Below are 27,891 nucleotides of genomic sequence, written 5' to 3'. Positions count from 1 at the left end.
CAAGAAAGAAAAGAAAGAAAAGAAAGACAAGAAAGAAAAGAAAGAAAAGAAAGAAAAGAAAGAAAAGAAAGAAAAGAAAGAAAAGAAAGAAAAGAAAGAAAAGAAAGAAAAGAAAGAAAAGAAAGAAAAGAAAGAAAAGAAAGAAAAGAAAGAAAAGAAAGAAAAGAAAGAAAAGAAAGAAAAGAAAGAAAAGAGAAGAAAAGAAAGAAAAGAAAGAAAAGAAAGAAAAGAAAGAAAAGAAAGAAAAGAAAGAAAAGAAAGAGAAGAAAGAGAAGAAAGAGAAGAAAGAGAAGAAAGAGAAGAAAGAGAAGAAAGAGAAGAAAGAGGAGAAAGAGAAGAAAGAGAAGAAAGAAAAGAAAGAAAAGAAAAAAAAGAAAAAAAGAAAAAAAGAAAAAAAGAAAAAAGAAAAAAAGAAAAAAAGAAAAAAAGAAAAAAAGAAAAAAAGAAAAAAAGAAAAAAAGAAAAAAAGTAGTAGTAGTAGTAGTAAAATAATTTTATTTTAAAGCGGTGCTTTAAAAGAAAGAATGAAAAAAGAAAGGAAAATAAAAATTTCCCGAGGGAATCCCTTCATAACCCCCCCCCCCCCCCCCGAAGATGGCGGATGGGCTGACCCGACTTTCCTCAACAAGCTACCTCGCGGTACCCTCTATGCTTGCTCTATGTTGCGTGGTAAAACCCGCGCATGCGCAAGGGCGAAAGTTTCAATGTGACGGAGAGACGCTGACGCAACTCACTGGAGTAAACAGGTGATAAGCGCCGGGTACTCGAGTGGATAGCACCGAAATATGACTGATTTATCTTCCATAGGTGTCTAAACTCATGACCTCGCGTCCCGCTCTACAGGGGAGAATAGCAGTTAAGCTTGTCAGCTCGTGTAAAAATCTCTACCCTCTAAAATATCAAATTGCACGGTTAAAAAGTGCCGATTTTTAACCCAGTCTGACAACCTTGGTTGTCAGATTGTCAAATGCCAATTACAAACTTTACTTCGAGTTATGCGGAGAAAATTTTCGATTTCCAGCCCAATTTGGCAAATTGTCATTACGTCAACTGGAACAAACGCTCACAAATTGCCCAATGCTTTTCCAGTCGATCCCACCGAACAGGAATTTGTCGTCGTGATCCATCGAGTCGCTTGCTTTTTGTGGAGTCCCTTGTTTCGGCGTGGATTTTCTAGAGTAATTTCTGTAAATTAGCGTCTGTGATACAAGATATCCGCCGTAGAACGCCGGGCACTATACTCCGATTGAATAGAAAGTGGTGAGATGGCATCTGGCAGAGTGTGAGGTGCGCGTTCAAGTGCGATCTCCGAAAGGAACACGACGAGAGTGTATTTCACCCATTATTGACGTGGAAAATTCAGTGTTTGATCGCGGAAAAGAGACGGTGATCCAGCAGAGAGGAAATTGCTCCTCTGAGGGAACATCCTGATCAGGTGTTGTATGAAGTGATTTCCTATGTCTGTTGTACATGCTGATTTCATTTTGATGTGTTGCTACAAAATACGATGCCGAGTTCCAAGAAAAAAAGGGGCAAGTAACACCCAAAGGAAATTGGCCAGAGCCGATAATGTATTCTGCATACCCTTTTGTAGTGGCACCGAGTGGCAAGAATGTCATCGATTTTACTTTTCCTTTGAAAAAGGTTCGCTACGGAGGATGGATCATAGAACGAGGAGCTTAAATTTTAGGAGGACAATTTTCGTACCTGGTGAAGGCCCAAAAAATTAGAACTGTCGACAAAATTTCCTGGCAAATTTGCATTTTACTGTAGGATATTTGCAGTCGTAACGAAGGCAATATTTTAGGGCGCATTTGTCATTTGAGATTTTCGAATTTTGAAAATTTAACGACAAATTTGAGTTTCCCCTCATAAGGTACCCGCATGCCGCATACACCCCGTATCACTTACCTAAATCGATTGAACAGGCGCCAAAATGACATTTTAGGACGCATCCGTCACCTTGAATTTTCGAATTCTGAAAATTTGACTAAAACAGTCGAACTGCTCACTAAGCAGGCCCGGACTTAGGGCGTGTGCAGGGCCTGCGGCGCACACGGGCGCCAGCCTTTGGGGGGCGCCACGAAAGAAGATGAGAGGGAAAAAAGGGGGGAAAAGGAAAAGGAAAAAAGGGGAAGAAAGGACAAGGGGAAAAAAGGAAAAGGAAACAAGGTTAGGGCAGTGAAAGCAAGGAAGAAGGGGGAAATGAAAGGAAAAAGGAGGCAAGAAAAGTGAAAAGAGAGTCCGCGAGAAAGGGGGGGGGGGCATAAAAATCATAGACAAAACATAAAGAGAATTGCCGTCTAAAGGTAAATTTTCAGGACAAAAACTCCACCTGGTCCATAGACGGTCAGGCGCCCCTTGACCCTAAATTTTGCGGCTGTACAGAAATACAAGAGTAGGCATGTTAGTAAGGGGGCGCCATAAATCCATCGAACAGGAGCCGACATAGCATTTTAGGCCACGGCCGTCATCTTGGATTTGAGAATTTTTAAACATAGTAAAAATTCGAGATTTCGGTCGAAAAATACCCTCAGACACAGAGTTCCAAAAAAATCCATCGAACAGGAGCCGACATAGCATTTTAGGCCACGTCCGCCATCTTGGATTTGAGAATTTTCAAAAATCGACTAGAAATTCGAGTTTCCCGTCGAAAAGTACTCCTGATCCCGCGGTTCACAAAGCTCTAACGAACAGAAACGGAGGCCAGAACCGGGGCTCATTTTAGGCCACATCCAACATTTTGGAGTTGAGAATTTTAAAAAATTGACTAAAAATTCGAGTTTTCCATTGAAAAATACCGTGCGATACCGGCGTTTCACAAGACTCGAACAAACAGAAACCGAGATAGCATTTTAGCCCACGTCCGCCATCTTGAATTTGAGAATTTTGAAAAATGGACTAAAAATTCGAGTTTCCCGTCGAAAAATACCTCCTGACACCGAATTTCAGAAGAATCTATCGAATAGGGGCCGAGATAGCATTTTAAGCCATTTCGGATTTTCGAATTTTGAATTTTTTGAATTTTGACAGATTTTGATTTAAAACGCGTGATCCCCGAAATCGAAGCTCAGATTCGGATTCCTCGTAAAAAATCGATGCGATTTCATGTATCATACCCTGACACCGAATTTCAGGAGAATCCATCGAACAGGAGCCGAGATGGCATTTTAAGCCACGTCAGTCATTTCAGATTTTCGAATTTGAAAAATTTGACTTAAAACGCGTGATAACCAAAATCGAAGTTCAGATTCGGATTCCTCGTTAAAAATTGGCACAATAATGGACCTGTTGCAAACTTTTGCTGGAGCAAAAATAAGAGTTGTTTCTTATAGATAATGCCTCAAAAATCACGATGAGCGCATCGGCAAAGTTTGAAATGCACTCATAACTTCACAATCTGCGTAAAAAATTTTGCGTTTTTTTAAGCTTCCCGCTTCAAAAACGATACTACGGCACAGGTGAACATTTTGTTAGAGGAGTCGCTCCATCGTCGGCGATATTCATCATGGCCGACGCTTGCGCGCAGTTCCGCGCGTAATTCGAGGAAAGTTCAAGGTCAATCAATTCGGGCGTGGAAAACATGAACGTTAAAACACGCCGATTGTTATCTGGTCTAATCAAGTTCAGATATTATCTCGTCCCATCACACTAGAGTCCCTTTATACCCAGAGTTAAGACAACTCGATTATCAGCTAACTGCTGACTGGCAGCCGGCCTTGGCTGGCCATGGAGGCCGAAATGAGTGCACCCAAACGAACGATATTGAGGGATAAGGATAAGGAATCCTGCGATGTCTGTCACACAAAAACAACAACATCAACAAATTGATCAATTAAAAAGAAAATGAGATTGGTTTGTGAATAATTTCTTAATCTATTTTCATTTTGGACCGATGGCAATAACAATTTACTCTTGATAAACCACAATTAGGTAATATTTTCATTATTCTTGTTCACATTCAAGGTACCACCATCTTGGTGCACTCGTTTCGGCCTCCATGAGCGAGAACCAATCAGAATTGGATTTATTTTAGGCCACTTTCAGCCCAACCCTGGCCCAACCAAAAGTGAGTTGTCTTAACTCTGGGTATAAAGGGACTCTACATCACGCGTGTTTTGGCGGATTGGCGTCGGCCATGATGAGTATTGCCGACCGTATTTTTTGTTTTATACCTGGTCGACATAACACAAAATATTCACCTCCCGTTCATAATTATCAGTTCAATTATCTCAATTGACATCGTTTAACCTAGAAAAATTAATATTGTTCAAATATTCCCGCCTAAAAGTTCCAGGAACACATGCGTGCGCGTCGAGACAGGGAATTTCGGTTGGTGCAACTAACTCGCTACCTACAGTTGCACCTAATTCCCTCAACAGTTGCGCCGTCGAGACAAGGTCTTATGAGTGCATTTCAGACTTTGCCGATGCGCTCATCGTGATTTTTGAGGCATTATCTATAAGAAACAACTCTTATTTTTGCTCTAGCAAAAGTTTGCAACAGGCCCATTTCATGTAGCATACCCGAGCATAGCGTGAAGGAAAGAGACGTAACGTAGACATACTTACTGATTCGAGCATATGAATCCAACGTGGCAACATGGGTAGTGCTCAGTGGGTCAGCGGAGGAGGAAGAATAAGAATTATTTATCGTGAGGAATTCCTCGGGACGAAATCGGACACTTAGCGCCGGCGCCTCACCGTTCGGTTGCATCTCGGGCGACCGGCGCGGCGCGGCGGCGCAGTTCAGAGGGGTGGTATGACAGAATCTATACGCGTCGTTAAACCTTTTTCCTTCACGCTATTCTAACATATGATTCATGAAATCTAATCAATTTTTTACGAGAAATCCGAATCTGAGCTTAGATTTTTGATATTACGCGTTTTAATCTATTTAAAATCGTAAGAGAATTTACAGAATTGTCCTTGAAAATTGATCACACATTAGTGTTTTTTTACGTCATTAAACCTCTTTCCTTCACGCTATTCTAACATATGATGCATAAAATCTCATCAATTTTTCACGAGGAATCCGAATCTGAGCTTAGATTTTCGATATTACGCGTTTTAATCTATTTAAAATCGTAGGAGAAATTACAGAATTGTCCTTGAAAATTGATCACACATTAGTGTTTTTTTACGTCATTAAACCTCTTTCCTTCACGCTATTCTAAAATTTGATGCACGAAATCGCATCAGTTTTTCACGAGGAATTCGAATCTTAGCTTAGATTTTGGATATTAGGTACGCGTTTTAATCTATTTAAAATCGTAGGAGAAATTACAGAATTGTCCTTGAAAATTGATCACACATTAGTGATTTTTTACCCCATTTTTCTTCCACATTCACGTAATGAAATTAGATCAACAGTTGACTCATCGACTAGTCTAGCCTAACCCCCCAGAATCGGTCTAAAGGGTGAACGATTTTATCAGATAAGATGTGCGGTCCTAGTTTCTGGGCAATCGCGGTTTGATGGAAGCTGCGACGAGGAGAAACGGAAGATATGCGAAACTCGGGCGGATATTAAGTGAGAAACCAGGTAGGGGAAGGCTTTCTTCCCGAAAAGTTAGTGCTCGGGCCAACTTACATGGTCACAGGAGCACTGTATAGCAGGTTGTGGGAAACTATTTTTTTGCAGCAATAACCGATTGGATCGCATTTTGCAAAAAGGAACTAAGAGCATTTCAATGTTGCTGGGATTGTGCAACTTAGGTGCATTCTTTGCAAAAAGTAAACTTTGCGACGGTAATTTTCGTCTCGAATTCATAGTTCATGGGAGTAGAGGTGAAAATAGTTTAGATGATCGTTTATGTTTGCAAGGTTAGCGACATTGGAATGCTCACTAAGAAACATCCTATTCTACCTCATTCCACTAAACTCGACGGAAGGGGCGCCCCGACGTGAAAGGCGGTCCAGAACTTTCTGGCAATTCAGCAAAATTTTACGCTATTTTCAGGTTCGAAGTTTATTATGTAGTCCCACAGAGCAAAAATTGCAAAATTGAAGACTTTTAAGTAACCGGGAGAGTTATGAAATAAAAAAAAAACAAATTATAAAATCAAAGCTAGATTCCAGACGCATCTATGCATCATTATTTTCAGAAGAATCGAGCCAGAACTTGCAACCTTTAATACTGCTTATGTAAAAACTAAAAGTCGGAAAATAATGCATCATTTTCGAGTTCATGAACCCGAGAAATATGAACGCCGAAAAGATCAATCTCATCGAAAAATGAAACATTCAATCTTGGAAGTTCAAGGTGAAATTTTGAAGCAGAGACAGGGTGTTCAGTAAGAAAAGTAAAAATAAAGAGATAGGATACATGTATGGCGGTCCCATTCAACAATAATTTTGTTAGCAATGACAACGTTTCGGGACGTCACCGAACAATAATAATTGAAGCCTAATTTTGCAAGATTAAACATGACTAAATATTATTGAAATTCACTGACTGATTGTGAACGGCATGGCTTCTTTTGGCTCCCTTCTTGAATCCTGAGTTTTTAGCGAACAAGGTGCATTCATATTTTAATTATATTTTCATTAACCCTTTGATGCTGAAGCCTGGTCAAATTGACAGAAGACTTGTCTAAAAAACGTGCCACGCGAGTTGTGAGGGCCCGCGGTACCTACATACGAGCCGTAGATGTAGGTCTGTAAATGTTTGCACATTGAAAAAAGAATCAGACTTCAAATTGAGAAAAGAAGAAAAAATTGATGAACAACAGAGTCCCAGTTTTTTAAATTTTTCTCTCGAATGTGAGCGACACCTCACTGACAGCATAGAACGGAGTATCACGAGTTCGCCCGCCCTGGCGCCTTCAGATTTGCAGATGGAACACGGACATCCACCATGTACGTATAGTTGTATCCTCTGCGCCGTCATCAACGCGCCTCCTTTTACTTTGCTCTATTTCCAGACTATGTTTGTTCCAGTTTGTCTCATTTTTCTTTGTAGCGGTGGTTTAAAGACTATATGAACAACACAGCCGTAAATAGGAGAGCCGTAATAATCGAGCCTCGTTTCTTAATTTTCTCACGACACATCATTGGCAGCACAAAGCGAAGCTGTGGAACATCGCGAATTTACAGCTCGCGCCATCGCGCCTTCAATTTTGCAGATGCAACCTAGACACCCATCAAGCACGAATAGTTGTATCTCTGCACCGTCTTTCCATTTGCTCTTTTTCCACATTGTGCTAGTTTCGTTTGTCTCATTTATGGTGGTGCTTAAAGACAAGTGAGCGACACAGCCGAAAATAGGATGTGCCCTAATCAATTATCATTTTGAAAAGGAACAGAATGTTAGAGGTCTCTCAAGCGATCAAAGGGGCACATGTTTAAAAATTGACTGTGCTACCTCTTCTGAGAGAGTGACACATGGCGGATGAGGACGGAGCTCTATGTTCGTCGATTCCAGTTTTCGCCAACTCGTGCAACTAGAGATTTCAACTCACATGAGTTCAGCGCCGAAACTAGTCACCGCATCAAAAAAATCATAGGAACAAAATGTTTTTATTTTTCAAATTTACCACTTGAGTTGGTGTCTCCTGGTCAGAAAAAGCACTTCTGAAAAATGAAAAAAATTGAATTCATACGAGTTGAACTTATTTCTACTCTTATGAGTAGAATATTTAAGTGATATGAGTAGAATATTTAAGTGATATGAGTAGAATTTCTTCTCAAACGAGTAGGATTTATACCCATATAAGTAGGAAGTTCTACTCGTGCGCACTGGGGGGAAAAAAAAAAAAAAAAAAAAAAAAAAAAAAAAAAAAAAAAAAAAAAAAAACACATTGGATCTAGAGTCCAGACTCTTGAAAACATCGACAAGAAAAAATACTCTTGATTCAATCGGATTGCTTAAATCAAGAACCAAGCCTCTTAATTTGAGCGGATTTCATTTTGATTTAGGCAAAAATCTGATTGAATCAAGAGTATTTTTTCTTGTTAATGTTTTCAAGAGTCTGGACTCTAGATCCAATGTGTTTTTTTTCCAGTGTGAGTTAGCGAATTCTGAATAGCCTACTCGTCTTTTTTAGCAGGGATAGGCTGGCAACAATGATTTGATTGAATATGATTTGTGTGTTTTCAGGATTAGGAGGTGAGACGGGGGCCTCGGGGCGGAATGGGGGACTGGCGGGAGCGGTGGTTGGCGCTGTTCTATCTGCTCAGCGTCGTCTTCGGCTCGACGTGCTTCGTCTGCATGGGCATCGTCTGGGGCTACTGGGCCGGGGCCCTGGACCAGTGCTCCGAGGAGCTGCGCGACCTCCACGGCACCCCGATCGGCCGCGGCGGCGAATCCTGCGGATGCCTCCTCTACGGCTCCTCCACCTTCTCCGGCTTCGTCGGCAGCGACACCATCGTCTGCCGCTTCCTCACCTTCGCCCACTTCCCGGCCGTCCTCGTCGCCTCCGCCTTCGCCCTCTACCACGGCTACCGCGTCTGCATCCCCCACGCCCGACTTCCGCCAAGCGCCTTCCCCAACGGCTCTCTCGCCCACCTCGATCAGAACCCCAAAAGGTATCTCCTCCAATCTTTCGCAGTCCATTTCAAAGCCGAATGGAATTCTTGAATGTGTCAGGGATTTGGGAAACAAGTTGAGGTATCTATACTAGAGCACCTATATAGGGAGAGAATGGAAATGTCGAACATTTTGAGGTTAGCTTTTAGACCCCCAAAAGGGTAGGCAATCTATGAAGTCAAATTATAGAGTGATTTATACTCACAATTGTTGGGAACTGTCGTTAGTAAAGCACGTATTTGACTTGGTTTTTGCATAAACTTACTCGTTTTTGCGGAGGAATACTTACTTATGAATTTTCTTGTCCATTTTCGTTTGATATTGGAGTCTTAAGATTAACATTGACATTTTTCGTTTTCAAAGGTTACCTACCCTTTCGGGCCCTAAGAGCTACATACAGGGTGAGCGAAAAGTCCCCGACCCCCCCTCTAACTTTTGAACGAATTGAGCTAGGGAAATGAAACTTTGGGAATGTTCCTATCTCAAAGGGGACCATCTTTTGGGGGGGCCAAACTTTTGGTCCCCCCCTCAGGGGGGGACGGGGGCCCCCCAACTTTTTTTTCTTCAAAGGGCAACCCCTATCTTGTGATACCTCATTCAAAAGAGCATAAAAAACTAAGAATTTTGGCGCAAACCGCAGATCAATATCTTAATTTTTGACCGAGTTATGATAGGTCAAAGGTCAAATTTGACCTATTTTCAAAAAATCATAACTCCGGTTCAGATTATCGTAAAGAAAAAAATAAAACGGGAAAATTTACTAAATTGTGTTCGCTTTTACGTAAAAATTGTAGAAATCACTTCGATTTAATTTTAAGGGGGGGCTCGGACCCCCAAATACGCCAATTCAAAGGTCATTCAATTTTCCCGCGAAATAAGCCAATTTCCCCTGGATTTGCCTCCACATTATCTTAGTAAGGTCAAAATTAGTTCAACATTACGTTGGCAAGTCTCCAAATTTCGGGACAAGTTAAAAAAATGAAATTTAAGGTAATTAAATTTGACCGTTTAAATATCATTTTTTTTTTAACTTGTCCCGAAATTTGGAGACTTGCCAACGTAATGTTGAACTAATTTTGACCTTACTAAGATAATGTGGAGGCAAATCCAGGAGAAATTGGCTTATTTCGCGGGAAAATTGAATGACCTTTGAATTGGCGTATTTGGGGGTCCGAGCCCCCCCTTAAAATTAAATCGAAGTGATTTTTGCAATTTTTACTTAAAAGCGGACACAATTTGGTAAATTTTCCCGTTTTATTTTTTTCTTTACGATAATCTGAACCGGAGTTATGATTTTTTGAAAACAGGTCAAATTTGACCTTTGACCTATCATAACTCGGTCTAAAATTAAGATATTGATCTGCGGTTTGCGCCAAAATTCTTAGTTTTTTATGGTCTTTTGAATGAGGTATCACAAGATAGGGGTTGCCATTTGAAAAAAAAAAAGTTGGGAGGCCCCTGTCCCCCCCTGAGGGGGGGACCAAAAGTTTGCCCCCCCCCAAAAGATGGTCCCCTTTGAGATAGGAACATTCCCAAAGTTTCATTTCCCTAGCTCAATTCGTTCAAAAGTTAGAGGGGGGTCGGGGACTTTTCGCTCACCCTGTATTTCGAGTTGTCCATACTCTCTCTATATAGGTACTCTAATCTATACTGCCGTGCTGAGGAAGAATGCCGTATGAGCCTTTAGGCGTTGCCACATTTTCTTTCATAAATCACCAATTCTCGGGAAAATTTGTAAACATTTTTCCTCCAATTTATCAGATTATTTCGTTCGCAATTTCACCTTAATTTCTTGAAAATTCCGAGGAAAAACATCCATGGTTTTCTTCGAAAATAAACATTTTATTGAAGGAAATTTGGCAACTCTCGAATATTCATACGGCGTTTTTCCTTAGCAAGGCAGAATATAAGGGCAGAGTACGGACATGTCGGGAAAATTGAAGGTCATGGAGCTTCCGAGGCCCAAAAGGGTAGCCAACCTATGAGTCCAAATTATCAAAAGTGATTTATGATTTCAATTGGTACGAATAGTTGTTTGTAAAGCACACAGGTTATTTTATGTAGTTTTTGCATGCATTCACTTGTTTTTGCCGCAGAACGCTCGTGTATGAACATTCTTGGCCATCTTGGTTTGAAATTGGAATCTGAAGATTGGCAGCAGCGGCATTTTTTGTGTTAGAAGGTTGGCTGCCCTATTGGGCCCTGACAGCCTCATATTAGTTTCGACATGTCTGTATTCTTTCTATTTAGATGCTCTAATTTAAGTACTTTTCCTGATGTGAAATTTCGCGAGAAACAGAATGGCGGTGGTGCCGCAAGGATAGGAGCTGATTAAGGAACGACCTTAACTGGAGTTCTTGCAAGTGTCAGAGACTTGCGATATTAAAGTTTGCTCCGATGTGAAATTTTATGAGAAACACGATGATGCTACCGGTTTTGTCTGAAATCGACCCCAAAACTTGAAAGAAGCTCTCCAACCCTGGTAAAAATTGGCGATAAGAGCTGCGTTTCAAAATACCATAGGAATTTTTACAGCCGGCCAGGGCCGGATTTACATTTTTAGCGCCCTAGGCTAAACTTAGGGTGGCGCCCCTAAAAGTAGGCACTCTCGTGGGGGTGGGGGGGGGGGGTCCCCAGACGTCCCTCCCCTACAGATCTGAAGGAGGATGTTAGGTGTCAGGAAAATGTTCAAATTCACCTTTATAGAAACACGATTTTCAACATTTCTGAGGTACGATTACGTTTGCAAATAAGAAGTAAGAAAAGACTCGTTAAATTAAAAAAAAAAAAAAAAAAATTCTCTTTACTCACTATTTTACAGTGGCTTCTTTCTTGCTTTTTTGTTTGCAAAATCATCGATTACGTCTTCATAATCAATCTGGCCTGTGATGCGCTGCTCAATAGTAAGTAGAGCAAGTCCCGTTAGTCTAGCCATTCCCATCGTTGACCGGAGGTAATTCTTGACCCGACGCAAGGTAGAGAAGGAGCGCTCTGCAGAACAGTTGGTTACGGGTGTAGCCAGAATCATGCGGAGGGCTATGTCGACGTTTGGGTAAATTTCCAAAACATCGCTGTCATATAGAAATTTATAAAGTCCCCGTAGACTTGTTGTTTTCTTTATCAGTTTATCGCCTTTCTTCTCCCACAAAGACGAGCCACACTGGATCAGGAAGGCTTTAAGGTGCAATGATTCATCAACTAATGTTGGTTCAAGATCATTAGGATATAAGGCTACAAGCTCAGCAGCTTTGTTTGAAATAATAGCGGAATCCTGCTGTAGGTCGATATCCTCAAAAAAGCCGAAAGTGGAGTGGAGATCATCGTACTTATCAGCCCGTTTACGTAACTCTACGCTCAAAGTGTCCAATATCACGTTGAATGTATTAACTCTGAAATCTTCACGTCCACTGAAAGACACTTCACCCTCTCGAGACTCGCCAAACGTAAGTTTTCGCTTTGGGCGTCTTAGTTTGTCGTACTTGTAAGTGGTCACGCTTGATTTTTCCTTCGCCAAAGTTTCTAAACGGTCGAAATCTTCACGCAAATTTGACACGTAGTCGGAAAGAGCTTTGTACTGACGTTTAACTTCTCCGAGATCTATGGCTTGGCTTTGAAGTTTTTTGCTCACTTTGTTGAATGTTTCTAAAATACTTCCCCATATGGTGACCATCAAAGCTGTTTCTAAGGAGTCCAATTTATCTTTTAGGCAACGTGCCTCATGCCTGGTATCGCCTGGTTGGTGCTCATCACTGGCAATTTCGTCAAGAGACTTAATTACTCCAGTCCAATCTTTAACAAGGGTAAGACAAGCATCATGTCGAGCTGCCCATCGTGTTTTGGATAGGCTGTGAAGGACTCGAGTGCAATTCTTGCAAAGCACTTCCCATCGTTTCGTAGAGCAAGAGAAAAAATTGTAAAGCTCTTGCAGGAGAGAGAAAAACGATATTGCCATAACACAAGACTCGACAGCCGAGGAACCTACAAGATTTAGAGAATGAGCCGCACACGGCACATATTCAGCATGGGAACATAATTCCTTGATTCGCGCCTGAACGCCGGAGTAAATACCCGACATATTCGATGCGTTATCATATGATTGTCCCCTACAGTTTGAGACATCCAAACCACACTCCTCGAACACCTTTATCACTGCTTCGACTACTTCTTCAGCTTTGTGGCCGATGTTGGGTAAAAAACACAGGAACCTTTCGACTGGCTCCCCATTTTTCACATACCTCAGTATGAAAGTGAGTTCATCTGTGTGTGAAATGTCGGGAGTGGAATCCAAAACAATGCCAAAATACTTAGAATCTTTTGCTTCTTGCAATATAATGGTTTTCACTTTTTGAGCCATGAGTAAAATAAATTCCTCAGAGACTGTGGATGATAGGTATGAAGTGTGCCCTGAACCGACAGTGCCATAACGGTCTATATGCTTTTTAAGAAACGGGTCAAATTCTGATAGAAATTCCAGTAAACCAAGATAATTGCCCTTTGAATTTGATTCTTCTCCAATTTTCTCACTTGAGCCTCTGAATGCCAGGCCGTAAATGGCTAGAAATTTCACAGCCGCGACAACTCTTCTTAACAAAGCTCTCCAGTAGCTTACTTCCTTTTCCGTCTGTTCAAGCAGGTGTGAATCTGCACGTCCTTTCGTATTCGCTCGGACTTTCAGGTTTCCTAAACATGTTTTGTGTCCGCGTGAATTTTCATGATCCTTTAATCGCTGGGTTGCATTTTTCCAATCATTATACCCGGTCACAAATACACTGTCTGAATTCGCGGGTGATCCGAACAACATACAAGGAACGCAGTAAACACAACCCTTAGATTTAGAATACACCATCCACGATCGATTTTGGGTTTCACCATTGAGCAATGTTCTCGTGAACATACTTTTTGAGGCATACCGTGCTTGGTCTGGATAAAGTCTTTTCGATGCACTGAAATCTACGCCACAGTTTTGGGACACACCGTGAGCCGCCACGTAATCGCGAAGATTTTCATCGATTTTCCACAGCGCTGGATCCGAGAGAAAAACCGCACCAATCAAATTCTCCCCCGATTCAATATCACTTTCGAGTTTTTCCGCCGAGTCTCCGACACTCTTTACACTGTCACTCTCGTTATCACCCGATATACGTGTGCTGGGACCAGGATCAACTGTTAAAGGAACGTCGCGATCGCTGTTATCGGGCTTTTCTGTTACGGGATCGCATTTGCTTTTATCATCACTGCCAAAAAAAGCTGAAATTTTAGGCACTTTCTTTAAAACCTCGGCTTCATTTTTTGCCCGGGCCTCTCTTCTCTTTTTGAATTCGCTTCCACTAGGTTTAGAACTCATTTTGACGGTCACGGCGCGGGGCGGTGGGCTTTTCACTTGGCACCACGGACATCCAACGACAACTAAGTCTGATCCACCCGCGCCCCGTACAAGCTGGGGACTTGAGAAACATAAGCTCCATTTAGTCATGTAAAAAGAATTTTATCAAAGTCAGCTCATTGCTGACTCAAAATATTGCAGAGTGAAGAACCGGAGCCAAGATAACTGATAAGTTGGTGTTTTATGACGGAGACCAAAGGGATCAAATCTCCGGTTGTGAGCCGCCTCGCCGGATCGGCTGCGCCAGGCTAGGGTGCCTGGCCAGAGAAATGCCCGGCGGGCCGGAACTAGCCATCGCCAGCAGAACCGCACGAGTTTTATCAGTCCATTCTTTTCGTTGCGCCTTTGCCCGAGTAGTAGCTAGTACCCCGTGGCCGTGTGCTTATGACACGCGAAGGAAATTTTGTCAACCGCAACGTAGACATTTTTAATGAGTCACGTTTTTGAATAAATTCTCAAAAATTTTGCGCCCCTCAGAATGTTGCGCCCTAGGCTATAGCCTAGTTAGCCTATTGGTAAATCCGGCCCTGCAGCCGGCTAAAGAAGGCTACAGAAAATCATATAGCTGGCTGTAGAATGCGGAGAAAATCATACGGGCTATACGAAGCGATAAAAAATTATACGGCCGGGCTATAGTTCCTATAGCCGGGCTTTACACTTTATTGCCTGACCCCTGGCTGTTGCTTTTTCGCCATCGATTATAAAAGGCTCTAAGAAATTGTGTAGAAATTCGTGTGCTTTGGAAATCATTAAGTTCGATACGGAACCACCTTAATATTTACAAAACACACGTTATATTTTCCTTTCATACCTATATATTTTTTTTCATCAATTAAAATGTGAATAATCTGTACAGGATGTGCAAACATTTCAAAATCATGAGTTGAACAACTCTGACTCCACCATATTAAATATTAGAGCCTAACACAAAGCGGAGCGGCGACGCACTGGCGCCTACAAACCTAACGGGGATACTTCACGCATTGCGCAACGCGTGAAGTATCCCTGTTAGGTTTGTAGGCGCCAATGCGCGTTCCGCGCTGGCTGCCCGCCTGTCGCACCACAGAGTGACACGGCGCTTGAAGCAACTATTTCACACCAGAGGTATTGCACAGTATCAGACGAAACTGAAGGCGCTCTAATATATATGGAATGGCAGGCATCCATCAAAAGTACGGAGCTTTCCTCGCAAAATAAATCAAGATACTACAGCCCAAAAAGAGAGCAGTGGTCCAAAAACTCACTAAGTCCTAGCATCCGTAATTAGTGACGTTTAGCATACACTTTATCGCCTGGCTGTGAGTTGCTTAATCGCCATCGGCTATAAAAGGCTATAAGAAATTGTGTAGCCGGCTATAGAAGCTATTGGAAATCTTACAGCCAGCCGCGCGGAGGGGTAGCGAGAAATATGCCCACGCCTTGCCACCCCTTCCTCCTCCCCTCTACACACGGATTCCTCATGACTGAGGACGTCAAAATGCGAGACAACGACGCACAGTAGAATGAGCCAGTGGGCAAAGTTTGAAGGACCAGTAGCTAATAGAAATAGCCCCTGCTAAAAATGTTCCATGTGGATTCACGTGGAAATGACCCGATTTCCATGTGATTTCATGGAAATCGTCTGACTTCCATGTCCTTCGACATGGAAATCATAACGTTTCCATGAAACTCACATGGAAACCAAGTCATTTCCATCAAGCCGTCATGGAAATGAAAACATTTCCTTGTGAGCTCGACATGGAAATCATAACGTTTCCATGCAACTCACACGGAAACCAAGTCATTTCCATCAAGTCTTCATGGAAATGAAAATATTTCCTTGTGAGCTCGACATGGAACTCATAACACTTCCATGCAACTCACACGGAAACCAAGTCATTTCCATCAAGCCTTCATGGAATTGAAAATCCCCTTCTCAGTTCGGCATGGAAATAAAAATTGCGGATTTAAACATGAATTTCGCGGCTTTAAAATCTTTCAATTCTTGGGCAATTCTAAACTGGACATACGCTCCGACATGCGCAACATGCGAAAATTACACATCGGAGCGTGAGTGTCACGTTTGAAGCATAACTACGATGTTGAAGGCGCTCCGCAAGGTGCGCGCCAAGGAATTATACTCGGTACACGGTTCAAACCAGAGATGCAAGATTTTATATGTAACTTCATAAAATGAAATTTCGTGAATTCCAATCATTTTTGAAAACTTCTGTGCTATCGGTTCATTATGACATGAAAAGGAAAAATCTTAAGTTTTGGAAGGGGGGGAGGGGGGGGGGAGATGAAGGGGAAAAGGAAAAAACCGAAAGAAGAGCTATATGATCATTGTTGCGGGTTGCATTAGCAGTCAAATTTTTTCTTCTCAGGCGTATGTTTAGAAAGGAGGTGAAGAAGATCCCCATATCAGGGTGATCGAAAAAAGTCTCAATTTTGGTCATTACTTAAGTACTTTTTCATCAGAAGGTAGTGTTTAGCATGTTATGTTTTTATCTTCAGTTATTAAATCCTCTAAATTTTGAATTGCTGGAACCAATTTGTTTTAATGATATGATTTCTATCTCAGCCCCTGAAAATCAAGTACCTGAAATTTTATGAAGCTCAATAATTAAAGAAATGTGCCAAAATGTATGATGGATAAAAGCTTAGTGTGTACTTACATCTACACTCAAGTGAAAGCAATAATAAGCACAATAATTTTAAAAAGTACATGGTGTACTCAAAGCTCCTTGATGAAAATTAGGGCCACCCTTTCAGACATACTTTGTGGGCAGGCCATCTATGATGGCCATGGGAACTTGTTTGACGGGTATATGTCAGTATGTAATTGATATCAGCGCATAGACCTTCTTGGACTTGTAGGATTTTCTATATCATAGCAGCGTAGTTTTTCAAAGTTTGCATGTTAGCAGTTCTAAACACACATGTATCTTCCACTAGGCATGTGTAAAGAGAATCTTTCAGCTAAATATGCATCATGCAAAGTAATAATGGATGACATCTGTCATGCAGACATACTCAATAAAATAGAAAATGAACAAACAACACTCACCAACTTGCTCAAATCTGTAATCCACTGGGTAAGAAAGATCCACTTGAAGACAATGAATCCAAATTTCCGATTAGAACTGGTGCAGGTACAAAGGAACTTTTGAAAACACGATGAGTGCATTGTAAAAATATCTAAAGCACTCTTTAACGTAAGAGAAAAATTAGCACCATGATTTAATAGCTGATCAATACAGAACACCACTCTCAGAAAAGCACTGACACAACACGATTCTTCAGTTTAGTTTTAGAGGAGAAAGCATTTTTCGAAAGATGCGAAATCATAGATCCACAGCTTAAATAATTTCACGATTTACTCCGATCATTGATGATATTAAGGTAGCCATCGATTCTCTACCCGACGTTCCTTCCACACATGACAGGAAACATCTACAGGCATAGAGCAAATGGCACTAAGCAGCAATGTACATCTGATAAGGCAAGCTCCTGGAAGTGTCGATCTGCAAAAATACAAAGCGAGAGACAGATCATCAAATTGATCTACCTACGGTTAATGGCCGTCCTTGGAGACAGACAATAAACTACGTAACAATATATCAACCACCTTTTGATAACAGAACGAATTTAAAATGAGAGCAAGACCCTTCCTTATGGAGGGAGGGCCAAGAAACATTTAAAAACGGAACATTTTACTACTTACAGGTCTGAGCCACTGAATAAAATACATTCCACCAGTCAATAAAATTTTAAATTTTGAATGTTGATGGATAACCTGATTGCCAGTATACATCGAGTTGAAACATCTGATACTTAGAGCGGTTCATTTTTGTATAAGCTCTTGAGGTATTTTAAAATTATACGACTTTTAGGTACATGCACAAACTGATGATTTGACTGTGGGTACCTTAAGGGGATAAAATTAGGGCAACATCCGCAGCACTGCAGATGTGCTATTGGTAAAATTTCTAAGGATGATGCGTTTTTAGTTCAATCGATAGATGCCACCAGGCTGAATTGAGGTAGGGAAAGGTGTGAAAGTGAAAAATTATTCAATAAATTACTTACTTGAGGTGATTTTAGAGATAAATATAACCTAACTTTTGTGAAGATGTTCCTAGTTCCTGGAGGCGTTTGAGTTTAGCAGAGATTCCTTCTTGGCTTAGAAGGTTAGGGATGACAAAAATCCTGCCGCAGATCATCAGTAAGCAAAAGCGTTTCACCGATGCGTCTCTACTCTCAGCTCTAGTGGAGAAAGAAAGAACTTTATTTGCCTTATGTACTGGCAAATTCGCCTTCTCACTGCCATCCGGCGTAGCTAGGCGGTAAGGCACTCGCCTCGTGACCGGGGTGTCCCCGGTTCGCGCCCACGCGGTGTATATATTTTAACGCCTTGATCATATTTATAAATGCCGCGTAGGGCATCGCAGGGTTATTTTTTCCAAAAAATCTAAGTGAGGATTGCATTTTGATTGAAACGTAATCGAAAAGGGCTCCTCTTGCTTCAGAGAAACTTCTGAATCCAAGGTCCAGGGCAGAGTTAAGAAATTTCATGAAAGATTACAAAAAGAAATTTCATAAGGAAATTTCAAGAAATTTTATGAGGAAATTTCATGAAATTTCTTGTGAAATTTCAAGAATTTCATACGATGAAATTCCTTTAGCAACTCTGGTCCAGGGTCCCTGTATGAGGGTATACAGTAGTATACAGGGGCCGTCCAATAAACTTGTTTTTTCTTGGAGGAAAAAGCAGACTCCAGACAGGAATTAATGTAGCATAGTGTTCAGTTAACATCCTTTAGTATAAATTACGTAAGACCTTTTCCCCATTTTTTAACCCCTATACTTCTCCTTGTGCAGCACCGTAAGGCATCCCTTAACCCCCCCCCCCCCCCCAAATTACGTAAGTCTCGACTAACCCCCCCCCCCTTTTTCAGTTATCGTAGATCGAAGCATGACGTTTCCCTTTAGAACACAATGAAATTTTTAAGCCACAATTTTTTTATGTGAAACCAAATTTCTGGAGCAAGTTCACAGGCAAGATTCATGATATAATTAGTTTAATAAACAAAAATATGGAGCAAAATTGAAGATTCTTTTGGCCTTGGGAGTAAATAGTTAAAAGTATAAAGTTGACGTGAGGATGAAGTCACTACTCATCATCGTGAGAATGAGTGGAGAAGTGGGAATCAAGAGAAATGATAGGGCATGGTTCGATCGGCCAGCAATCGGTGGTTTCCTGATTTCCTCTATTTCATCTTGAATTTTATTATCAACCTGACGAAATATGGATTTTTGCATTTTCTTGAAATATAGGCTAAAAAGTTGACGTAAGGCTCAGCCGTACCCTCTCCTCCCCCCTCGTAAGGCAACGAAAGGCTGTTATAGACCCCCCCCCCTCCCCATGAGAGCCTTAAGTAATTTATGAACGGCCCCTTATTTAAATTTTTGGTATTCCTTATGGTCTTTATTACTTAAAATTCCTAATCATATAGATAATAGAAGAGAAATCATGCAGATTTTCCTTTATAAAAAAAGAGCGTTTAATTTGGTTTGAATTTAAAAGATTCCTGCTTGGCCCGAAAGGCGAGGGTTGACAAAAATCCTGCGGCGCGTGGGGAGTGCAGTGAGTCTGCAGAAAGGAAACATCGATGCTCCCGATTGCGCACCAGACAGTTTGCGATGGAAATTCGGCAGGATTTTTGTCATCCCTGCCTTCCGAGCTCAAGGAAGGAATCTCTGCTGAACAGTCGACTCGTTCCTGGAATAATCGTTCCTTGCCGATACTTCCAGGGTTGTATTTATTATCCAAATAAATATCAGGCAAATGTTTTCAAAAGGATTAAAATACAAAAACTGGCTCTCTTAAATCGTTGTAGCGGCTGATTTTCACTCATTTTCATACGCAACCTCGATAAAAAGGCAAAAGGCAGAACCGCGGAATGGTCCCTCGTCCAACTGTTCGATGTCCAACTCGGACTCGGAAGTTCGGAACTCCGGACCATTGTTCAATTCAATCCACCCGGCCAGCCAAGCCAAGCCAAGCCATGCTGTGAATTTGAAAATGAAAACTTAATTTGATCTACATACTTTTCATGATTCTTAACGAAGAATCGATTGTATTATCGGCGTCTACTTGACTATACTCAGTTTCATCGAGCACAGGTAAATTATCTCTTTTTCACCTCTTGACGACGGACACACCTAAGTATGAGCCTGTCACCTTGTACTTACAATACACATTTGTCATGTCAAGCTATACTGATCAAGTAACTCGAGTTTAATTTTCTTTGCCGATTTACGATTCAGTCGATATTTTCTAACGAGCGAGGTAATCGTGAATTCTATTCTCTTGGTTTGCGAATGCATTTACTACCATGTGCTATTCCTAACCGTGGTTACGAAGTTGATCGAGGAGTCTACGTCTAATAAATCTATCCACTCCTTCCGTGGGAAGGGAGATAATCTTTCATCCATTTAGCATTGAAGGGAAAGACCAGAATCAAGATGGTGGATCTTCTGTTGCACTCTCTAAGTGCAAATCTTATTATCCGCGGACTTTATCACAAGTAGAAACTTCCCAACTCTTGCAGGCGAGGGCTATAGATAGTCTGTTGGAACATCCTCATACTTCCTGCATTTTCCTTGTGTCTTCAAAAGAATCAAGGACAATTAAAGTTTTGTTGCACCTATTTCCTCTCTTGTACTACATTTGACCGGTGTCTAATTTTAAAGTACCTATCTGGAACTACTTACGAAAGCTTCTATAAGAATGAACCGCTCTACGTATCAGATGTTTCAACTCAATGTATACTGGCAATCAGGTTATCCATCAACATTCAAAATTTAAAATTTTATTGACTGGTGGAATGTATTTTATTCAGTGGCTCAGACCTGTAAGTAGTAAAATGTTCCGTTTTTAAATGTTTCTTGGCCCTCCCTCCATAAGGAAGGGTCTTGCTCTCATTTTAAATTCGTTCTGTTATCAAAAGGTGGTTGATATATTGTTACGTAGTTTATTGTCTGTCTCCAAGGACGGCCATTAACCGTAGGTAGATCAATTTGATGATCTGTCTCTCGCTTTGTATTTTTGCAGATCGACACTTCCAGGAGCTTGCCTTATCAGATGTACATTGCTGCTTAGTGCCATTTGCTCTATGCCTGTAGATGTTTCCTGTCATGTGTGGAAGGAACGTCGGGTAGAGAATCGATGGCTACCTTAATATCATCAATGATCGGAGTAAATCGTGAAATTATTTAAGCTGTGGATCTATGATTTCGCATCTTTCGAAAAATGCTTTCTCCTCTAAAACTAAACTGAAGAATCGTGTTGTGTCAGTGCTTTTCTGAGAGTGGTGTTCTGTATTGATCAGCTATTAAATCATGGTGCTAATTTTTCTCTTACGTTAAAGAGTGCTTTAGATATTTTTACAATGCACTCATCGTGTTTTCAAAAGTTCCTTCGTACCTGCACCAGTTCTAATCGGAAATTTGGATTTATTGTCTTCAAGTGGATCTTTCTGACCCAGTGGATTACAGATTTGAGCAAGTTGGTGAGTGTTGTTTGTTCATTTTCTATTTTACTGAGCATGTCTGCATGGTCAAAATATCATATGCTCCCATTGGGACGCTTGTCTCCTTTGTCTTGATTCTAAGATTTATTTAATTTCCGTGAGCAATTTGGATGGTACTGAAACCATCTTGTGATCATTTTTATGCAAATGGTTTTGTTTCCATGAAAAATTGTCACGGAAATGATTTCGTTTCCATGAAAAATTTTCATGGAAATAAGCCACATGGAAATCAGCCACACGGAAATCAGCCACATGGAAATATTTCCTGTTCCATTTTTCCGTGTCATTTTTTCATGGAAATTAACTTCATGGAAATCATCCACACGGAACATTTTTAGCAGGGAGAGTTTTAGTAGGGCGTATTTAGGCCATTCTCAAAAGGTCAAGTAAGCTGTTTCTCAACAAAATCTGTTTAAAGTTATTTTTCTTTGCTTTCAGAAGGAATGAAGTAATGTACAATCCATCCACCAAGCCGCCGTTGTGCTACACAGCGTTTGCAATAAATGGTGGCCTTTTTGCAATTCTCCTTTTCGTTACGGCCATAGTATTCACCGACGGTTACTACCATTCTTGCGCTCAGTATAAACAAACCGTCATCAAAAATATCATGGTAACTATCAAAGCTTTGTCTAGGCAATAAAATTGCCCAATTTCTAGATAGCAGGTTGTGACAGTGTGACACTCTTCGAACAGACTTTGGCAAGTCAATGACTGACGTCAAAAATGATGTACTTCGATCGCAATATTGAAATTTTCCCGTGCTTAAATTTTATTTTTTTGGTGGGAAAAATAGAGATTATGGCTTAAAACTTGATTCTAATTTCAGAATATTTTCCTCACACGATGTATTACGCGTTCTTCACCAATGTCAGATCTAGACCAGAGACCGTATGATGAGAGGTCGTGGGTCAAAATCTCAGTTAAAAGTGGAGTTTAGGGGATTCGCAAATCATCACCTGTGTACCTACGCTAAAAAGCCAAGTTTTTACCTACGTATAGCCCTCTAAAGTCTAAATTTAAAGACCCCCTAAACTCGACACTTATCTGAGATTTCAATGTCACAAATGAATTAAACATATCAAATTACGGGTGCATACCTACCGATTTCCATGACTTTCGGCGGATAGGTATGCGCTGCCATCACGTAGGAAAAACTAATTTTTGCTCAAAACTTTGGGTTAGAGGCTGTAGGCTAAAAATAGCTCCCTTAAAAAGCACTTTTGGGAATTTCAAACAAGAAAAAGTTCTTTTGGGAATTTCAAACAAGAAAAAGTTCTTATTTTCATCCATAGAACATTCTCCTAGGCAGTCTGGCGGTTTAACTTTCGATCATCTGTATTCGATGGTCAAATTACTAAACCACGTACCTCTTTTGCGGCGTTTCAATATGTTCGCCCTTATTTTATTTCTACATAGGCTGTCCAAAAAGTACCGAGACTGGTTCCATAACTCAAAAACCAAGACAGCTAGAGGCTTGATCTTGGTCTCATTTGAAAGATCAATTTATTATCTATTGATTGAGACCAAAATCAAAACTTTCGGTCAAATATTTCAAAAGTTACAACACTGTTTGTAAAAAAAATATCTGGACCCCCTACCGTTTTTTATGACTATTTTCTCTTGCCGGAAACACTCTCTAAATTAATGATCAGTGCACGGTTCTTTTGCAACTAATCATGGCAAAACCTAATTGATTTGGAAACACTAGCTGTCAAGTCGTCGTCGTCCGACTACGGGTATGAGGGTTCAAAGTCAACGGGAAAAGAATAAACCGTCGGTCAGCCACCCCCAAAAAACCAGGGAAATTTTCGGCATTTGTTGACAGTTCACAGTGCGTGCGTGGTCTACGCTGCAGATGGTGAGTGATTTTGTTTCTGTGTTCAAAATTTTTGATACCATCATGGAAAGAGATAAAGCAGTGGTATCAAACATTTCGAACATAGAAACAAAATCACTCACCATCTGCAGCGTAGACCACGCACGCACTGTGAACTGTCAACAAATGCCGAAAATTTCCCTGGTTTTTTGGGGGTGGCTGACCGACGGTTTTTTCTTTTCCCGTTGACTTTGAACCCTTATATCCGTAGTCGGACGACGACGAATTGACAGCTAGTGTTTCCAAATCAATTAGGTTTTGCCATGATTAGTTGCAAAAGAACCGTGCACTGATCATTAATTTAGAGAGTGTTTCCGGCAAGAGAAAATAGTCATAAAAAACGGTAGGGGGTCCAGATATTTTTTTTACAAACAGTATTGTAACTTTTGAAATATTTGACCGAAAGTTTTGATTTTGGTCTCAATCGATAGATATTGAGTTGATCTTTCAAATGAGACCAAGATCAAGCCTCTAGCTATCTTGGTTTTTGAGTTATGGAACCAGTCTCGGTGCTTTTTGGACAGCCTATGTATGTAGAGAAACAAACCAACATTACAGTTTGAAATTTATACAGAATGTTCCTCTATCAGAATGAAAATCGAGGAAGTTTTCAAGAAATCAAGCCGACATAGTTTTCCTAGGAACAAATTAAGTACTATGACAGTGCGGGCTGATTATTAAAATTGATGGACAAAGCATTACTTACTTCCTTTGTCCATTGCAACCGCACCGGCTTCCACCAATAGGATCGCTTTATTTTAAGTTTGTCTTTCTTGTCTACATATCTCTTTGTCTATCAATTTCAATGGTCAGTCTGCAGCATCGCAGACCGAGATACGTGGTTTCACGCACTTTGGTCTTTTACATTTTAATCAAAGATTGTAATACCTACATAATACTTCCCTGGTAGCAATGACCTTTTAAAACATTTTTCAAAAACTCATAAAAAAACTGTAAAAATGTACGTATTAGAAAGCCCTTTTTGGATTCTTTTTGAAAGTTAAATTTAAGGGCAAAAAAGTTTTAAAAAATCTCAAAATATCACAATTGTAGTTCTTTAACATTTTTCCAACATTTTTAGTGTTGAAAAACGACACTTGATATTTTAGGAATTTTTTAAACTTTGTTTTTACTTCAATTTTACTTGAGAAAATAGCCAAGAGAGTTTCCTAAAACGAAGATTGAAACAGTTTTTTTTTTAAAGAGTTGTCTGTTCGATAAGCAAGGCCGGATTTACCCACTGGCCGCCCATGGGCCGCCTGTATTTTACCGCCCCCTTCTCATTCGTTTTGAAGCATCAATAAAAACCCTCAAGTGAACGTGCCGGAGGGAGAGGGGTGCATAAAACGCGTTTACTCGTGTTGGACACATTTTTTGGGAAAGTTCCGTCAACACTACTGACAAAATTTTCCCGGAACTTTAGGCGAAAGTCAAGTTCCGTAAACCTACTTCTGTGCGAACAAGGCCCTCCATTTATAAAGGTAAATGAGCGAAGAATTATGAAAGAGCAAACATGTGGTTTAAAAATTTTAACTTCCGCCGTCGCGCGCCGCGCCGCGCAGACCGCACCGTGTTTGGCGTAATGCGTGAAGTATTCTTACAGTCTCGTAGGCGCTTTGCGTTTCACGCTGACCGCTGCGCTGCTGAACGCACGGTGTTTGACGCAATGCGTGAAGTATTCATGCAGCCTTGTCGGCGCTATGCGGTTCACGCTGACCGCAGTGACCGCACTGTGTTTGATGCAATGCGTGAAGTATTCATGCAGTCCTGTAGGCGCTAATGTGTGTTACATGCCGACCGCTGCACCTAGGGCTTCTCCTTTTCATCTCAAATCCTCGTCATTTCTCTCCAAGCCGCGCCGTGCCGTTCCAGGCCAAATTGCGTGTTCGGTTTCTCTCTTAACTCGACGAATTGAAGGTGCTGTCTCTTGTATCACTGAGAGACGACAAAATTAGAAATTACAATACTCGCAGGAAATGAGAGATTTTGTCGCCTTTTCTTGCTTGTAATTTTTTTCCTAAATCCGATTTTTTTTATGCCTACATTTTAAAAAATTGCAAAATTTGACGCCCCCTAGATTTGCCGCCATGGGCTGCGGCCCATGTGGCCACCCCCTAAATCCGGCCCTGTTGATATGTAAGAGTTTTACAAAGGTTCTTTAAGAGTCGTTGCTACCAGGGGTGGGGTAGTTTTCCCGGTAGCTAAGAGGGATGAAGTGATTACAGGCGACGGGGAACCTGGCACGGATGATCGGGGAGCGGCTGTCGTGCAGCGCGACGTTCGACTTCCTGGACTACATGCAGCCGGAGACCTCGGCGACGTGGGCGCGCGGCCGGGCCTGGAGCAACACGGAGCACTACTACGGGGCCCCGGGCGTCATCAACACCACCGTCCTCCTCAACCTCACGCTCGTCTTCGCCTGGGCCCACTTCCTCGTCTGGCTCGCAGTCGCAGTCATCAACGTCATGGCCGCCATGCCCAGGGCCCGCACCCGCAGGGCCCCCAATGCCCACCCCTTCGCCCTTGCCAACACCAAGCTCCAGCCTCTCAATACGGATCTCTGAGCATACAACACTTTGCGATACCTCCATTTATTATCCTGCCATTTGAACCAATGGAAAATGATCGATATAAGGGTGTTCGCAACCACCACATTGATAGTCGATTCTTTACTACAGCTTCAAATGAGGAAACATCGATTATCGATCCTTCACATCTCGCAACTGAGTGATTTCGATACCTAAGTTGTGATTTGATTGAAGAATGTATCGCGATTTTATTGACGTAGATTTATTGCGATATCATCGAATAAAAATGCGATTTTATAGCGTAAATTTGCAATAAAGTTACGATTTTATCCACGGCGATTCACCGCGATATTATCGAACAAAAAATCGTGATGAATTGAGATGAATTTCGATTTTAATGATATAAAATTGCGACAAGATCGAGGATAATCGCTCAGATGCTGATGATCCTGACGATTTTATCGCCGCAAACCGTGAAAAATCGCAACTTAATTTCAAACTATGGAGAATTTTCCGTTAAAGAAGGCTACTTGGGTCCTACGCCAAGGGAGAACGCCAAATTAACATTGGAATGTTGCCTTATTTCCCCTGAAAAACGAAATTTTCTCGGAAGAAAATTATCGATGGCCAAAGGACGAAACCACGTATGTCCATCGCGGCACCTATTTCATTTTTCCGGAGAGAAACAAGCCAAATTTATGGCTTGAAATTTATGCAGAATATTCTGCTATTAACGTAGAGGAAAAATCAAGGAAGTTTTCAAGTGATATTATCTGATTATGTCTTTATCTGACTGTTTATTGATGAGGGATGTAATTGGTGATCTTACTTAACCAAAACATTTTTTAGTTTTTTAGTTTTTGACTGGTTTTCTGAAGAAAAAATGAAGTGTGACGGAAAGTCTACGATGTCGCGAACGGAAATGCGTGGTTTCGCACTTCGTGCTTTGCGATTTATCGAATAATGATCTGCCATTTAGACCTATGGAAAAGGATCGATAAACAGGGTGTTCGCAACGAACACTTTAATAATCGATTCTTCACCACAGCTTCAAATGGAGAAATATTGATCATTCACGCCACGTCATTGCAAAAGATTGTGGAAGGCAGGATTTCTCTTGAACGAACCAAAGGTAGAGAAGAGGGGGGTGGAGAGAGGATAGAGAAAAACAATCGAACAAAACAGAGAGGAAAAGAGAGATCCAAATGTGTGTCCAGAATTTGATAAAATTATATGATATACTGTATTGAAATTGATAATTGTAGATACCAATTCTAAATGTTACCTAATGCGTTTATTGTTTAAAAATACCCATCCGTCCTATTGAGAAAATAAAATTCACCAATTTTACATAATTTAAGATTATTCAATCAATGTTCCTTCAAAATGATTATTTTAAAGTCACTGCCTGCACGAGACGAAGGACGTGATCTACAAACAATTCAGACATTGCATTTCGAATTTCATGCCCAATTTAATATTTTATGCTTATTCATTCATTTTGTTTAAATAAATAAAAAAAAAAAAAAAAAAAAAAAAAAAAAAACTGGGATCATTTATTAAACTCAATATTCTTGTTAAAATTTTTTATTTTGATGGCTGAAGTGCGAAACGACATACCTCTGATTGCAACGTCATAGATTTCCTATCAAACATTATTTTTTCTTTGGAAAATCAGCCACTGTAATTTCTTGAAAACTGTCTTGAGTTTTTTCTCTGTTAGCAGAACATTCTGTGTTAATTTTTACCTATAAAGTTGGCTTGTTTCTCCTCGAAAGAATAAAGTAGAGGGGGAATTTTGAAGTATCGCAATAGAGATACGTGGTTTGGCACTTTATTCATCGATTTACGTTCTAAACCTGGTAATATTCAAGTTTGTTCATGTTTTCCACATAATCACAAATCACGAGAATGTCATCAACTCTTTCAATCGATCATTTCATCTTCAATCCTGGAAATAATTAATTTGTTCGTAATTTATTAGAGACTTAAGTGCAA

At 40.8% G+C, this 27,891-nt stretch overlaps 1 protein-coding gene across 2 annotated transcripts; it reads left to right on the top strand.

Moving 5' to 3' along the window:
• Positions 1-825: 825 nt before the first annotated feature.
• On the top strand, positions 826-27,248 carry LOC109037813 (uncharacterized). 2 transcript variants are annotated; one of them, XM_072296212.1, is made up of 4 exons: positions 826-1,435; positions 8,101-8,528; positions 21,931-22,099; positions 25,591-27,248. In XM_072296212.1, the coding sequence occupies exons 2-4, from the start codon at positions 8,134-8,136 to the stop codon at positions 25,927-25,929; spliced, it is 903 nt and encodes a 300-aa protein (XP_072152313.1). In that variant the 5' UTR covers positions 826-1,435; positions 8,101-8,133; the 3' UTR covers positions 25,930-27,248. The 2 variants fall into 2 exon arrangements, with proteins under 2 accessions (XP_072152313.1, XP_072152312.1); XM_072296211.1 differs by having other exon boundaries at positions 839-1,435; positions 21,928-22,099.
• The last annotated feature ends 643 nt before the right edge of the window (positions 27,249-27,891 follow it).

Source organism: Bemisia tabaci, chromosome 2 (genome assembly GCF_918797505.1).
Source record: "Bemisia tabaci chromosome 2, PGI_BMITA_v3".
In the NCBI taxonomy this organism is placed as follows: domain Eukaryota; kingdom Metazoa; phylum Arthropoda; class Insecta; order Hemiptera; family Aleyrodidae; genus Bemisia; species Bemisia tabaci.
Note: the sequence above shows the minus strand (reverse complement) of the source record. Positions and strands in the feature narration are given on the sequence as shown.

Coding starts and splice junctions, on each gene's coding strand:
- LOC109037813 (XM_072296211.1), top strand. CDS start 8,134: ATGGGGGACTGGCGGGAGCGGTGGTTGGCGCTGTTCTATCTGCTCAGC. Junction 8,529..21,927: donor CTCGATCAGAACCCCAAAAG/GTATCTCCTCCA, acceptor CTTTGCTTTCAG/AAGGAATGAAGTAATGTACA. Junction 22,100..25,590: donor CCGTCATCAAAAATATCATG/GTAACTATCAAA, acceptor AAGTGATTACAG/GCGACGGGGAACCTGGCACG.